The sequence below is a fragment of the Mytilus californianus genome, unplaced genomic scaffold (genome assembly GCF_021869535.1).
Source record: "Mytilus californianus isolate M0D057914Y unplaced genomic scaffold, xbMytCali1.0.p SCAF_13, whole genome shotgun sequence".
NCBI classification, from domain to species: Eukaryota; Metazoa; Mollusca; class Bivalvia; order Mytilida; family Mytilidae; genus Mytilus; species Mytilus californianus.
The window spans coordinates 23,277,987-23,294,788 of record NW_026262615.1 but is presented as its reverse complement, the minus strand read 5'-3'; the positions used below and the strand labels follow the sequence as shown (position 1 = coordinate 23,294,788).

The 16,802-nt window shown below is 33.1% G+C and overlaps 1 protein-coding gene across 5 annotated transcripts in view; it reads right to left on the bottom strand.

Annotated features, from left to right (window-relative positions):
- The window catches only part of LOC127723376 (nuclear receptor coactivator 3-like), a 187,249-nt gene that overhangs the window by 54,373 nt on the left and 116,074 nt on the right, over positions 1–16,802 (bottom strand). For all 5 annotated transcript variants that reach the window (XM_052229953.1, XM_052229955.1, XM_052229956.1 and 2 more), the window contains 6 exons: positions 9,309–9,403; positions 6,716–6,805; positions 5,777–5,864; positions 4,935–5,012; positions 4,057–4,173; positions 1,815–1,944 (listed from right to left, as the gene is read on the bottom strand). In XM_052229953.1, coding sequence (XP_052085913.1) covers positions 1,815–1,944; positions 4,057–4,173; positions 4,935–5,012; positions 5,777–5,864; positions 6,716–6,805; positions 9,309–9,403 — 598 coding nt within the window. The remainder of the gene's footprint in view (positions 1–1,814; positions 1,945–4,056; positions 4,174–4,934; positions 5,013–5,776; positions 5,865–6,715; positions 6,806–9,308; positions 9,404–16,802) is intronic.

Below are 16,802 nucleotides of genomic sequence, written 5' to 3'. Positions count from 1 at the left end.
AATAAATCATATAATAAGTATCACTTTTGCAACTGAAAGGTATACAACTCAACAACGAGAACAGCTAAAATCGTGAATATTGAACTCGACCTTCATTTAGTCACACGAAACAACATATCTAAATTTGAAAAGATTTCATCACAGTGGTTTCATGTTAATGAACGGACACGGTTTGGCAGCCACCCACCCGCCATACATCCCCAAACCAGTAACTGATTTTTCCTTTGAAAATCCGGTTAAAAATGATTTAAAATTCATCATTTAAGGGCAGTTTATAACTTCTATAAGAAGTTGTTTTTTTTATTTTATGTAAATGAACAGTAAGTAGAACTCATCATTCTTGAACATTTCTGCAACTGTCAGATTTCTTTATTTATAACGGTTTTCAACAAAATAGACAAAACTTGCATTTTACCCCTACGTTTTATTTTTTAAACATGTCGGCCATGTTGGTTGGCAGGCTGGGTCATCAAATAAATTTTGTAAACAAGATACCCTGATGATGAATGTGGCCAGGTTTGGATAAATTTGGCTCAGTTGTATCAGAGGAGAATATTTTTGTACAAGTTCAAGGATAACGATGAAGACAGACAATGGACGCAAAGTGATGAGAAAAGCTCACTTGACTTCAACTGGCCATTCAACAATAATGTACACTACTTCAGCAAAATGGACGCCATACTAAACTCCTAAACATACAAATGAACCAAAATTTAAATAAAAGAAGATTGTGTCTGAGGACACGAATGCCCCCAATCAAGCTTCAAACAATCGAAAATGGGATGGTAGGGACGGAAAGATTGAAGGACAGAAAGAAAGAAAGACAGAAGGACGGAAAGACAGAAGGAAGGATGGTGAAGGGTAACACTTAATGCTCCATCGCCTATGGTGGGGGCATAAAAACACACAAGACTAACAAAGGCTAGATGTTCCATACTTGGGACAGGCACAAAAATGTGGCAGGGTTAAACATGTTTTGTGAGATCTCAACCCTCCCCCTATACTCCTAGCCAATGTGGAATAAAGAAACACACAGCAATACCCAAACTAAAACTAAGTTTAAAAGAAGTCCGACTCTGATGTTAGAATAGGTAACAAAAGAAGCTAAGCAAAATGACAATGATCAACATAAATTAACAAAGGACTACTAGCAGTTACTGACAAGCCAGCTCCAGACCTCAATTAAACTGATTGAAAGATAATGTCTTCATCATACCCCCACTAGGGAAATTTGCTTGATTAAAGAGAATTTTTTCAATATTTGCAACAGACTGTTTCACATCACTTACTTATGCAAATATGTCTCCCTTGCATTACCTGGTAGGTATGTAATACTGCCATAGTATCGACAGTTTATGTCACTAGCTTATGCAGACTTATCTCCCTTTAATTGATGATTTGATAAAATCAGCCCTAATACAGTAATTCAGCATGTGCAATACTGATGGCAATGCAACATCAATAATAATACAGTGCCAATTTATATTCCCAGCTACTTTATATTTGCTATATAAAATGTATTGCATTAGCATACATTCTGTACTTGGATGAGAAATTAGAAATCTCATCAATATTGACAAACAATGCATTGAAAGTTCCAGTACCTGATTTGAGGTAACTTTCTTAATTTAATTTAAGAATTAGAATCATTTAATAAAAGTGTGATATTCTTGTTGATTCTGTATTGGCTCTGATATTGATTCTTGAGTCTCAGGGCCAATACAGAAACAGTCAGTTAATAACTTGGTGGTACTACAAATAGTTTTTGAATGTAAATATACATTGTCTATGAAGATTTGTCTCCCTTGACATACCTTGTATCAAATGCGAGTATTTTTCCATTAGTATCTTGTTTCGTAGTAAACTGTTCAATGCCCAGCATGGTATTAGTCTTCTCTGTTATAGAAAGTCGTCTAGCAATACACACTAGACAAGATTGTCCAACTGAAAATATATACATTGTTGGTCTTCAACAATAGTCAACAAGAATCATCTATATAAACTTAGGTAGGAGTGTATATAAGTTAGTAGTCTATTGAATTTTTAAGTATTTTTCAGGCAAATAAAAATTTAAGTCTATTCCTGTTTCACTGTGTCGTTGGGTTGCTGTCTCATTGACATATGATGCTGACTGGTAATTTCATTTGTACATTTAACTTAAATATTTTCTCTAAAATATAATTTTATTAAGTTTAATTGGAATATTTAAGTGTTAATGGTATATAATTTGCTGTTTTGCATGTTCTAATCAAACCTACATATGACTTCTCAGCACTCACAAAAGTAATTAGTTCCAGGACTCACAATAAAAAATCTATCAAAAACCCATTTTATGAAGTCAATCTAACATTTGGCAATGTGGCCTCATTTACTTAATGGGACAAAACAGATATAGGGTAACACGAAATTAACCTTAACCTTAAAAATAACCCTAGCCATAACTTATGCAAACACTAACCCTAAAGTACAGGGTCCCCAATTTTGAACCCATGTAACCTAAACCGTCACTAGCTTCAGAGAATTTTTCATCTGGCTGACCCAAACCTAACCTGAACACTTGCACTAGCCCCTAAAACCTAACCCTAAAGTACAGGGTCCCCTAAAGTAAATGAAGGCCTACTATTTTGAACCCATATAATTTACTATACCTGAACCTTCACTAGTTTCAGAGAAATCTAACCCTAAAGTACAGGATCCCCTAAAGTAAATGAAAGCCTACAATTTTTAACCAATATAATTACTATAAATGAACCTACACTAGTTTCAGATAGTTTTTTCACTAGGTTGTTGTAAGAAAGATAGCCCTAGCCCCTTAAACCTAACCCTAAACTGAAATCTAACCTAAAGTACATGGTCCCCTATAAAAGAAAATGAAGGCCTACAATTTTTAACCCATATACCGTAATTATAATACCTGAACCTTCATTAGTTTCAGAGATATCTAACCCTAAAGTACAGGGTCCCTTATATAAATGAAGGCCTACAATTTTTAACCCATATACCGTAATTATAATACCTGAACCTTCATTAGTTTCAAAGATATCTAACCCTAAAGTACAGGGTCCCTTAAAGTAAATGAAGGCCTACAATTTTTAACCCATATACCGTAATTATAATACCTGAACCTTCATTAGTTACAGAGATATCTAACCCTAAAGTACAAGGTCCCTTAAAGTAAATGAAGGCCTACAATTTTTAACCCATATACCGTAATTATAATACCTGAACCTTCATTAGTTTCAAAGATATCTAACCCTAAAGTACAGGGTCCCTCTGACCCTTAAGTACAGGGTCCCTTAAAGTAAATGAAGGCCTACAATTTTTAACCCATATACCGGTAATTATAATACCTGAACCTTCATTAGTTACAGAGATATCTAACCCTAAAGTACAAGGTCCCTTAAAGTAAATGAAGGCCTACAATTTTTAACCCATATACCGGTAATTATAATACCTGAACCTTCATTAGTTTCAAAGATATCTAACCCTAAAGTACAGGGTCCCCTAAAGTAAATGAAGGCCTACAATTTTTAACCCATATACCGTAATTATAATACCTGAACCTTCATTAGTTTCAAAGATATCTAACCCTAAAGTACAGGGTCCCTTAAAGTAAATGAAGGCCTACAATTTTTAACCCATATACCGTAATTATAATACCTGAACCTTCATTAGTTTCAAAGATATCTAACCCTAAAGTACAGGGTCCCATAAAGTAAATGAAGGCCTACAATTTTTAACCCATATACCGTAATTATAATACCTGAACCTTCATTAGTTTCAAAGATATCTAACCCTAAAGTACAGGGTCCCCTAAAGTAAATGAAGGCCTACAATTTTTAACCCATATACCGGTAATTATAATACCTGAAACTTCATTAGTTTCAGAGATATATAACCCTTGAGTACAGTATCCCTTTAAAGTAAATGAAGGCCTACAATTTTGAACCCATATACCGGTAAACTTCATAAGTTTCAGAGATATATAACCCTTAAGTACAGGGTCCCCTAAAGTAAATGAAGCCCTACTATTTTGAACCCATATAATCACTATACCTGAACCTTCACTAGTTTCAGAGAATTTTTCACCAGGCTGTTGTAAGGCAGATATTTGCATGTTCTCATATTGGGATACATATGTTTGTTTAACTTCGACATCATCAATTTCTTCACCTGCAAAGATTACATTTAATGCTATTTAATAACTATTTCATAATCGCTAGCCTAAAAATACTTCTGAAAATAAAATAGCTGGCTGTCATGCTTTTTAGATACTTCTGGGACTCACAAACAAAGAGCACATGCAAGTATCAACTTTATAATTAACCGCAATGTTTGCCTATAGGAACAACACTTTTCATATAAATAGTTTTGTGGTACTTGTATGAACTCAACATTTTCAATTATGTGTCAGAATCAGCACATTTTGTACAAAAAATTAGAACTTTTCTATCTTTCAACCATCAAATCTTATTACATAATCATAATACTTCAAAGATTTTATAGTTTAAACTTTACACATACTTAGCAATCATGTTAAAGCCAAAATCACCTGATTTTGCAATACTTCATTTTCGGAGGCAATAAATGGCCCTTAGCAAACGTCCTCCTTTGAATGTATATCAAAACCTCTCCTAAATTTATGACAGAAATTACAGTTCTCGAAATCTTTTTTCACCTGGTGGTCCTTGAAGAAAATATGCTGGTCCTCACTATTTTTTCTATTGCAAAATACCAAGATTTGTGTCGGTCCTTTGAAAATTTTGGTGGTCAAAACCTTCGGACCACCACTTTTTGAGAACTCTGAAAAGCTGATGTAATTTGCACCATTTTGTTGGAATTGGCATTATTTACAAGAACAGTTGCATTATTGATAGGAATTACTTCAAAGTTTGTCAACATGGCTATAACATGGAAAAATAACCCATACTTACATGGTGGTTTTACAAGCATACGACAATTAAAAGTTCTTCCTTTAGCAACAGTGTCGTTTGGCCAAGAAATTACACTTCCTGCAAGAGAAAACAAAGATAAGTTGCAGTGTTTCAACAAAAACCTCACATCAAAGAGAAGGAAAAATTTAAAAACTAAATAATGTACAAATTGTCCCCAAAATATTTCTCATTGTAAAGTTAATGATACCATATAATACAGGATTATGCTTTTAACATATCTACATCAGTATTCATTAGTGAACTATCAGATATCTGTTGACGACTGGAAAAAAAAATTGGTAACTGCATCTGGCAAGCAAATAAGAAAAAAATTGTATAAATCTAGATAATATTGTTTCTGCCTAACTAAAATTATTAAGCAAAGACATCACATCCAAACATAATTTCCTAGAGTTATTGCTCTTAGTTGATTATTACATTAGTTTTTACATCACCTCTTATTTGCATTTCTATTATGAGAATGCATGTAAGTGGGACCCAAAAGTTCATATGCATAAGAAAAGTAAGTGCAATAACACACCACTGTTTATGTGCATATTGTCATTAAGTGAGAGGGGACATTTAGTGGAACAATCTATCAATGGTCCACTTTGCCCTCCCGTGTGGAGTGGACATGCCATTTGTTTCTTTAAACATAGGAATTGAATTTACAATATCTTGTAAAAGCGAGTTAAACATTTGTACATATATTTGCAAAGACTGTTTAAAGGTTTAATTTGAGTGGGGAGGAGTGTAGTTACCAACTGTGAGCTGTGGAAATGTCAAAATCAACATTATCAGTAGTGTAGATATGTCAAGTTGATGATATGTTCTGTACTTACCAAATGACATAGGCAGAAGGCTGCCACTGAATTGTGCATGGTCTCCGACATGGATAATATTATATATACTCTTGCCAACAAGGTCATCCTGAAGTTAGAAATTATGGTGAAAAATGCAAATTACAATAAAAGCAGTAAAATCTAAAAACTTTAAGGACTGAATATTTGTTTGGTTTAGTCATAGATATAAGAAGATGTGGTATGAGTGTCAATGAGACAACTCTCAATCCAAGTCAAAATTTGTACAAGTAAACCATTATATGTCAAAGTACAGTCTTCATACATTGTTTTTGACAAGATTCACAGTATGATTTACTATCAAATGATTGGCCTGCATACAAAAATTAGATTCCAGAGGTTTCTTAAAAAATACCATCCTGTACAAAATATTTTCTATGCAACAAATGTTAACATGAACAATCAGGCTGACTTCACTTCAACCAGAAGATTATGTGAATGCTATAAATTTAAATATCTGGTTTAAGTTTAAATTCTCAATTCATGGTTTGATTCTATCCATACTAAGCACATTCATGAACTGTCAAATTGCAGGATCTAGTTGGGTTCATGTTGCTCAGTCTTCTATGTAGCGTTTTTCAGACGGTTAATAGGGTATTTTTCATTTTTTGCCATGTTGTTGATTAATTTTTCTTCCTATTCTATGATAGACCTTATATTTTGAAATAGCTGTTGCATTTAGATATTTGATATTTTTTCTCATTGGCTAAGAAATTTACAAGAAACCCTTTTTACTTTTATTTCCGATAAAGAATGACCAAAATAAAATTTCAGAATATCTCTATATTTAAGTACAGCAATGTGGGTATATGCTTATATACATGGGTGTTTTCAAGGTATATTCTTATAAAACCTGGATGTATTTAAGGCATACGGCTATATATTACCCGGGTGTATTTAAGACACACAACTATACATTACCTGGGTGTATTTAAGGTATTGATCAACATTTTCTGATACAAATTCAACTTTGCCTTGACCATTTACAACAAACAAAAATCCATCCAAAGCCTGAAAGATACAAATATTCTATTTATAGTAACAAGTAGCATATCTATTTATTTCTTTTTGTTGTTTGACAGTTCTAAAATTTTATGCTTTTCTGATGTGTTTGTACTTATGACCACTTATAAATTTCATTTTTGTCATTTGAAAGTCATTGATTATTACAAATTGAGTGTCAAACGCATCACGAATCACAAATACTAACAGTTGGTCTGAAATTTTCATAACACATCTGTACAGGGGTCATGTCTTTTAAGATTTGTATTTTTAAAGCAGTAGTAGAGTATCACACATCTTTATAATTTCCATGATCAAATTTGTCGGCAGCTTTGGTCTATTTGTAATCACAAACACATATAAGTTTGGACAACAGGACTAGATTTTTTTAAATTGACCAGGATTACCAGCTTTCCTAACCAAGGTCGGTGGTAGGCTTCCTCTCATTATCACAAATAAAAAGAAAACTAAGAAGTATTAATCCTTGAGCCAACCCTGCATTAACTGACCAATCACGAGTTGGTGCGGATACTAAATTTAGGGAAAAAGGGGGTGGGCTCTGGCAAGCAAATATTGGGAGTGATAATTGTAAAATGTCTATGCAATTATCATATATGAAGTTCCAGAAAGGGGGGGGGGGGGGGGGGGTCCCCCCCTCCCTTTTCCAAATCCAAATTGGCCACTTGAAAGATTCATGTGGTTGTTCATCATGCTTGTTTTGTTGCAATACACATTCTTTTCAATTAACATTCATGTCAGCCCTTTACAGAAGGATAAACCTATGCAGAGTGAAGTGACAACATGATAAATTTTTGCATCCCAATGATTGAGAATCTACTTTCAGTTGCCTTTATGTCAAGGAAACAATGCTGCTACAGTTTAGAATTTCTTAAAATCTGGACAAAATGATCAAAAAGAATTAAAACAAAAGGCCCAATATTCAACATGTAATATGTATGCCAGCTTTTCAGTTTTAAATAATTATTGCTACATTTGGCAGTGTGCCCAATATAGTTTATTTACAAAGTTAAAGTAAGGACATGTGGTAATTGATTGTCAACAAAACAAGTGATGTTTATATCATTTGTTCTTTATCATAGTTTTTTTTCTATTTTCCTTAAATGTATTATTAACTCATGGATTATCAATTTTATTCTCTCCTTTTTGTTTAACTTCTATTGTATTTTTAATATCTTATAGATTTCCAATTTCGGTTTCATCTTAAAGTGTTGTTGGTGGTTTAATCACACACCAAGCTGACAGTTGAAAGACCTTTTTTGTTATAAAGGGCATTCAATGCCCATTGGTTTAAAACTGAATTACAATAACCTTGTATTGCTTTTAAATACGTAAAATGTTTCAATTGTTTATCCAACATAAAAATGTTCTTCAGTCAATTCTAACGATTATACAGAAACTCAATAATTTACCGATTTTGATGTTTAAACTTTTGAAAAGGATAGAATTTAATCAGGAGTAAACAATGATTGACAGAGATATAAAGTTATGTCAAATATGGCTGTAGTCTGCTAGCCGTATCCTTGATTCTCATTTGATTTCGTCTCTTTTCTAATGTATTAGGTTATTTTTTTACTGACAACAATCATCAAGAACCAGAAATGTTTGTGAATTGTCTGATTTGAAAATTTTATGGTTGTTAGTTTTATTAGTCAAAGGAAACTGGACTTCAGATCTTTGAGTAGTAACTGACAAATTATATCACAAACTGTTAAATCAAAATGACTTTGAAGCAAGTCTCCAGCAAGACTCTTTCCTACCAAAAATAGATTGCCAATGGGAAACTAATTGGATTTTTACACATGCTTTTATATCAACACAAGAATTTCAAGGACATTTCCAGGCATTTAACAATCAAAATAAAATTCAAAGGTTTTTTCTGTTTTCAAGGTAGAGTGGGAACTCTATACTAAGCTTTCAATTCAAATTAGAATGACTTCATGGTCAACATTCATGTTCATGGTCAATATTCATGTTCATGGTCAACATTCATGCTCATGGACAAGCAGATCATTTCTGTCTTTATACACTTATGAAAAAATCTTTACTTGATGTTATAATACATGTACTTTAGATGTTACAAAGCTACACAATTTAATAAGATGCACTAAATGTCCAGCAGCAAATATTACATGCATATTAGGATAACAAATACCATTTTTGGTTTGACCTGGCTCACTAAGGTTCAAACCCATGACCTCCTGCACTTGAGACCACTAGGTGGCTCTAATGTGTTTAAATTCTTTTTCTTTATTATTTCTAACAGAAATGGTCACAGAACATGGTTTAGCCAATACTGAAGGTTTATGTACATTACCTCTAACAGAAGTGGTCCCAGAACATCGTTAGCCAATACTGAAGGTTTATGTACATTACCTCTAACAGAAGTGGTCCCAGAACATCGTTAGCCAATACTGAAGGTTTATGTACATTACCTCTAACAGAAGTGGTCCCAGAACATCGTTAGCCAATACTGAAGGTTTATGTACATTACCTCTAACAGAAGTGGTCCCAGAACATCGTTAGCCAATACTGAAGGTTTGCTTGATGAGACTTGACTTTGTTGAACGGCTTCTGAGCTCCCAGTCTCTGCAAATAAAAGTATAGATTGTCATTTTATATTGATACAATTTTATAAGAAGAAATGGGTAATCTTTCATTGAGACATTGATCAGATATACTGTAGATTCATTATAATTCGTGGGATACCAATTTTTGTGTATTTTGTGGGTAAATGTGAACCACGAATTTAAATATGCAACAAAGAACAAATTTTCTTTAAGCTTGTATGCAGAAATTTATCAAAACTAAGAAATCAAATATACATGAAATTGCAATATTCCCTCAATCCATGAAAATAAATGAATCCACAGTATTTCATTTGAAAATCAAATTTTCCTTCATGTTAAAACAACATTGGATATGTGTGTCATGCTAAGAATACCCTGAAAAATAAAAATTATCGTCTAACAGGAAGAAGATGTCTGATAGATCAGAAAAGTGCTCAAAGGTTACAACTCATCTCTATTAAGCTGCTGTCCTAATACGAAGTCAGTTCAGTAGTGAAATATGTGACAAAAATTACTTTTTGGAAGAAGAAGGGACAAGAGAACAGACAGGCAGACAGACAGATTAGCAATATAAACCCCACTCATCCTAGGATAGGGTAAATGACCTACATATTAACAAAATTTAACAAAACAATTGTCTGGTATCCGGAGACTTTAGTTGACCTGTTTTGTTTCCAACAACTCCGTAATAGGTAAATTGTCAAGCCATGCTTAGATTTTCTTGTCCAGCAATTAAGGATTGCCATATGATTTTTTATGATCTGATTGTTAAAATTGCTTTCTTTGTAAAAATAAAGAAATCTGGGGTATATATCAATGAGGCATCAATCTAACATCACAAATAATCAAAAGGTGTCTTGTTGTTTTTTTCTCTTTAATTAAATAAGTTCCTCACTAGGATGACTTCCTGTGACAGTTGTCAGTACTGTAAGGTTTATGTTAAATATCACTAGGATGACAGTTGTCAGTACTATCAGGTTTATGTTAAATGTCACTGGGATGACTTCCTGTGACAGTTGTCATTACACTATCAGGTTTATGTTAAATGTCACTAGGACGACTTCCTGTGACAGTTGTCAGTAATATCAGGTTTATGTTAGATGTCACTAGGATAACTTCCTGTGACAGTTGTCAGTAATATCAGGTTTATGTTAAATGTCACTAGGATGACTTCCTGTGACAGTTGTCAGTACTGTCAGGTTTATGTTAAATGTCACTAGGATGACTTCCTGTGACAGTTGTCAGTACTATCAGGTTTATGTTAGATGTCACTAGGATGACTTCCTGTGACAGTTGTCAGTACTATCAGGTTTATGTTAAATGTCACCAGGATGACTTCCTGTGACAGTTGTCAGTACTATCAGGTTTATGCTAAATGTCACTAGGATGACTTCCTGTGACAGTTGTCAGTACTATCAGGTTTATGCTAAATGTCACTAGGATGACTTCCTGTGACAGTTGTCAGTACTATAAGGTTTATGATAAATGAACTAATAACACAATCAAAAGTTCTGGAAATCTTTCCCTGGTGATCCTTGAAGAAAATCTGCTGGTCCTCAGACTCCTCTCTATTATTTCTATTGCAAAGTTGTATTTGTCCTTTGCCAAATTTTGGAGGTCAAAACCTTGGGACGACCACTTTTTGAGAACTGTGTGTCTACTGCAGCCATTGTGACCTGATAGACCCCCAAAATCCCATTTCCCTTTTTATAAAAGCCCCAAAACCCCCTTTGCATAATATTACGTTACGTAAACATCCAACAAATTATCAATCAAACCAAATTTAACGAACTCTGATTGACGATTTAAGAACACTTTTAAAGTCATATACGCAAAATTACCAGCTAAAAAAATGTGACATTTCTGTAATTTTAAGTTCATAAAATATTTAATATCATGTGATTAAATGCATTTATTTAATACTATCTTCAATAAAACCTGTCACATGAAACTCTCAGTGCACAGTTTACACAGGCTTGCCGTGAGGGGAAGACGTAATTAGCTATTCCATATATACATGAATCTAATGTCATCAGATCTGTATAACGACACACCTTCTTTCTGATATTTGACGAGGACTTTAATGACTGCGATGTGCCTGAATTATATAATTCTAAATGAAAGGTTTCAGCCTAACAGGAATAATTGATTTTTCCATAGATTCCATGTAAACTTTCAACAGATAACGGAAGCTTCCATGGGAACAGATTATTCTATTTCAAAGCATTTAGCCACAATCTTCTATAAAATTTAATGCTGACTAAACCTTTTTTTTTATATTTAAAATTGGCAGTCGGTTTGAATTCAATTATTGTCCTTGCTTTAGAGGAATCATTATTGTTAAATAAAATTTTGATTTGTTGACTAAGTAATGAATTTCTTATGGATTGGATGTTTGTAGCAAGCAGTTGCTAGGCAACAGTTTGTGATTTACAATATTAAAGAAAATAAAAATTAACGAATTTCTTTATATGGTCATATTAACAACTGAAGTTTCAGCATGCATTTATATTTGTTGAAACTCTTTAGCTTGACACATAATTAGTGTGATGGACTTGGAATTGGGAATTCTTCATATACTCAGGCCTTGTTTTGTAACAAAATTATGGTTTGTACGATGTGATGCAACATCTCATATAACATATAATCATAGAATCAAAGTACTGAAGTACTGTTTGCTGGGATGGCCAATCAATCTGGAAGCTGGCGAATAAATCATACAACATTCCATTGTTGTGTTCACTGCTTATTTAATAGTGTTTAATGTTTATCTGTTGATGTTTACAGCTTATTTGTTGGTGTTTATGGTGTCTTCAATGGTGTTTAATGTTTATCTACTGTGTGTTTAAGGTTTATATGTGGGTATTTAGTGTTAACAGGTTGGTGTTTATGGCTTATCTAATCATGTTTCATGTTTATCTGTTGATGTTAATTAATGCTTGTTTGTTGGTATTCAAAGTTTTTCTGTTGGTGTTTAATGTTTTTCTGTTGGTGTTTAATGTTTTTCTGTTAGTGTTTAATGTTTTTCTGTTAGTGTTTAATGTTTTTCTGTTAGTGTTTAATGTTTTCCTGTTGATGTTTAATGTTTTTTTCAGTTGGAAATAAATGTTTTTTCTGTAGATTTTTAATGTATATCTATATTCAATAATTTATCTCTTCTTGTTTTTTGCTGGTTTAATGGTTACCAACAGATAATTGTTGGTGTTTTAACCTTTAGCTGTTGTTGTTTAAACATTATCTGTAAGTTTTTTTAATTTATTTGTTGGTGTTTAATATTAAGAGTAATCTATACCTGTTAAAGAATACAGCTGAAACCTATAATATGGGCTGTCTTGATCTAGATATGAGGTGAGCTTTTGCTCCCTGGTGAAAGCCTTAATGCAACTTAGATGAAGAACACCAATAAAAGTGTTGTTCCTTATATTTTAGTTTTGTCCTGTGTATATACCATTTTAGTTTAGTCATGTGTGTATAGGATTTTAGTTTTGTCATATGTGAATAGGATTTTACTTCATGAATAAATACACCATATCCCTTCCTTTCCATATCATTTACAATTTGAGATTCATGGCACCAAGTCATATTTATCAAGCCATTGTCCAACATCAAGCAAGGCAAAAATAAGTTTACTTAGCTAAGGTTTCCTAATGAAGAAAAATATGATATGAAGGTACGATTTGTTATTTTTGCTGACTTTTATACCTTGAGGTTTTGGGGAGACTTACAACTTGCTTAATAATTAACTACTTGAAGTGCCAACAAAATCTCTTGGATAGGCATTTTAAGGCATGCATTAAAGGGCAATGGAAGGGAATCCTGAAACAGCTTTTTTTTATTTTGGCCTCATAATAGATTGCAATTTGCAACCATAACATAACTAAATATGCATTGTTAAACTGTTAAATCTATGGTCCTTCCCCGGGGGGGGGGGGGTTACTGACTATCCTTTCGGGTATAACTGTGCCAACAGCACTTGCCAAATCATACCCTGTTCTAACCAGAAAACATTGAAAAACATACCCTGTTCTAAACAGAAATATTGAAAAAACATACCCTGTTCTAGACAAGCTCAGAAAATGTATACCCTATTCTAGACACACTCAGAAAATGTAAACCTTGTTATAAGCGATCCTGTTCTAGACAAATACTTTGTTTAAAAAAAGACCCTGTTCTCACCAGCAGGGCATGAAAAAGAGACCCTGTTTTGCGGTACATTCGTACCACTAAAAATATAGGAATTAACCCCCTGGGGGTCCTTCATCACGTGATATTTATATTTTTGGCATTACACAAGGTCAAACTTTTCTCAGACTTATAATGACATCTTTACACTAAATCCCATGGATGTGTACAGATTAATATTTGAGTCTGGGCAAACATGGTTTATCTATCTATTAATTGAAATTGGCTCTAAACTAGCTTCCAGTAACTGAAGTACTCTTAGATTAGTAAAAAGTGTCTTTTGATTTTGTTCTTGGTGCTGATCTGATACCAACCTTTTCCCAATAATTTTAACTGTTAGTTCTTATGTTGTGCTGTTTCACCACTTTCCAAAAATAGTGGAGGTTAAAACCAGATGCATGTAATTCAGTAGTTTTTAGCTGCTGTCTGTCAATTTGTTTTTCGTTTATTGTTTTTAGCATAAATTATGCATTTGGTTATCTCTTTTGAGTTGTTTCACATTTTGCCATGCCAGGACCATTTATAGTTTACTATTCAGTACATGTTTTGATCATTGTTGATGGCAATAAAGTGACCTATAGTTGTTTATATACTCATTGGTTGGTATCGGGTCGATAGCAATGTCTCATTGTCATTCACACCACATCTCCTTCTTATTCTTATAACAAATTTTAAAAATTTGAACCAATAAAAATAAAAAAGTAATTCAATTTCAATTTTGATAGATAAATTTCGATATGACATAATTTGGTCTGAGTTATTTTCCTTGGCTGCCATGTTAGCGGTGTAACAGTTTGATTTTCTTACTTGACTAACCAAATTCAAACATGTCATACAAGCAAGTGTGAGAAGATATCCATACTAGATCGTTGTGATGAATTATACAAGGCTTCAAGAAATCAAAATTGTTCAGACAACTTTTTCTAGTCTAGCAATCAGGGTAAAATGTTGAATTTGTCTGATTAATGAAGGAATTTGTGAACGTTGACCTCCAATAATGTGACAGAAGGGAAACAACTCTGGCTAAAATTGTGTCAAAAGAAAACAATCTATACTCTATGACTGTTACTTGAGACTCTGCTTGTTCAGTAATATCGATCTGACTATAAAACATATTAATTTTTCTTATATCAACAGTTCATCAACCTTTCAGTTTCATTTCTTATCTTACGAAACATCATTTTTATATATATCTATATTTCACTAGTATTGATTTCAAAAGATATCTTAACCAGATTCGGAAAATAACAGAGACAGGCAATGATGATGGAGAATCAAAGCATGTCCTTTAAACTAATACAATATAATATTCTTTCTCTAATTCTTCGTCAATTTATCCCTTTCTGCACCCATTGTATAAAAAAAAATTTAATCAACGTGTGGTTCGTTTGATCTCAGTTCATCATTGGTTAAAAACCGATTATGACGTCGAATTTTCTTGCTTTCCTCTGAATTTCCTATTGTGACGGCATGAAAAAAGGCGACCATGTCTGATGACGTCACATAGAAAGAACACATCTTTTTGCAGATCATTCAAAAAGAAGGAATAACTTTGCCTGCATATTGTTAGAAAATCATTAGAGAAACAGATTCCACAACCAAATCTCGTGTAATACGATATTTATCCACTCTCTACAGTTAAATATTAAATATTTAAAATGCTCGGCGAGCCTCGCGTTTTAAATTTGAAAATTTAACTGTCTCGAGTGGTTAAATATTGTATTACACTCGATGCAGTGGTAGAATCTATATTTATCACTGTAAATTCATAATTGTTTGCGAAGAAAATCATGAAAGGATAGCTTTTGTAAAAAATAATAAAATGCTCCGCAGGGCGCAGCTTGATACGACCGCAGAGGTCGAACCCTGAACAGTTGGGACAAGTATGGACACAACATTCAAGCTTGATACAGCTCTGAATTTGGATTGTGATTAAATATTTGACACAGCATAGGTTTCTGACACAGAATGAATGTGGTCTAAGAACTTTAAAATTTTAAATTGGACATTCACCTATTATGGTCCAATATCCAAAATCTAAATACATGGTTAGATTCAGCATATCAAAGAACCTCAAGAATTCAATTTTTGATGAAATCAAACAAAGTTTAATTTTGGACCCTTTTGACCTCAATGTGGACAAAGTTGATAACGGGGCCCAAAAATCTAAATACATGGTTAGATTCAGCATATCAAAGAACCCCATATATTCAATTTTTGTTGAAATCAAACAAAGTTTAATTTTGGACCCCGATTTGGACCAACTTGAAAACTGGGCCCATAATCAAAAATCTAAATACATGTTTAGATTCAGCATATCAAAGAACACTAAAAATTCAATTTTTGTTAAAATCAAACTAATTTTAATTTTGGACCCTTTGGACCTTAATGTAGACCAATTTGAAAACGGAACCAAAAATTAAGAATCTAAATACACGGTTAGATTCGGCATATCAAAAAACCCAATAATTCAATTTTTGATGAAATCAAACAAAGTTAAATTTTGGACCCTTTGGACCTCAATGTGGACCAATTTAAAAACGGGGCCCAAAATCCAAAAACTTAATACATGGTTATACTCAGCATATTAAAGAACCCCAAAAATTCAAGAATAAAACCCCATTGAAATTGATCAAGAAATAAGCAATTTATAAGAAGTATCTTCTTTAGCACAATACTGTGCAATTGAATATTTCTTGCTATTGCGCAATACTGTACAATTGACAATTTCTTGCTATTGCGCAATATTGTGCTATTGGATATTTCTTGCTATTGCGCAATACTGTGCAATTGAAGATTTCTTGCTATTGCGCAATACTGTGCAATTGAAGATTTCTTGCTATTGTGCAATACTGTGCAATTGAAAATTTACACATCCTGTTTTGAGTGTATCTCCTACCATATCATTATTATTTGTTTTTAAATATAAATCAGAAATAACCAACTTAAAATGGAAAATTTTAAAAGAAAAAAAAAAGGAAAAAAAGAAAAAAAAAGAAAAAAAAACCCCCCCCCCCCCCCAAATTTTTTGAACCCCCTTATGATTCATCAACCCCAAACTCAATCCCAGCCTTCCCTTTGTGGTATGGTACCTTGCAGTACAATTTCAGAGAGATCCATACACTTGAACACAAGTTATTGTCTTGAAACTAGAAAAATGCTTATTTTTGGCCCCTTTTTGGCCCCCAATTCCTAAACGTTTCAGGCAATTACCCCTGAACTCAATTCCAGCTTTC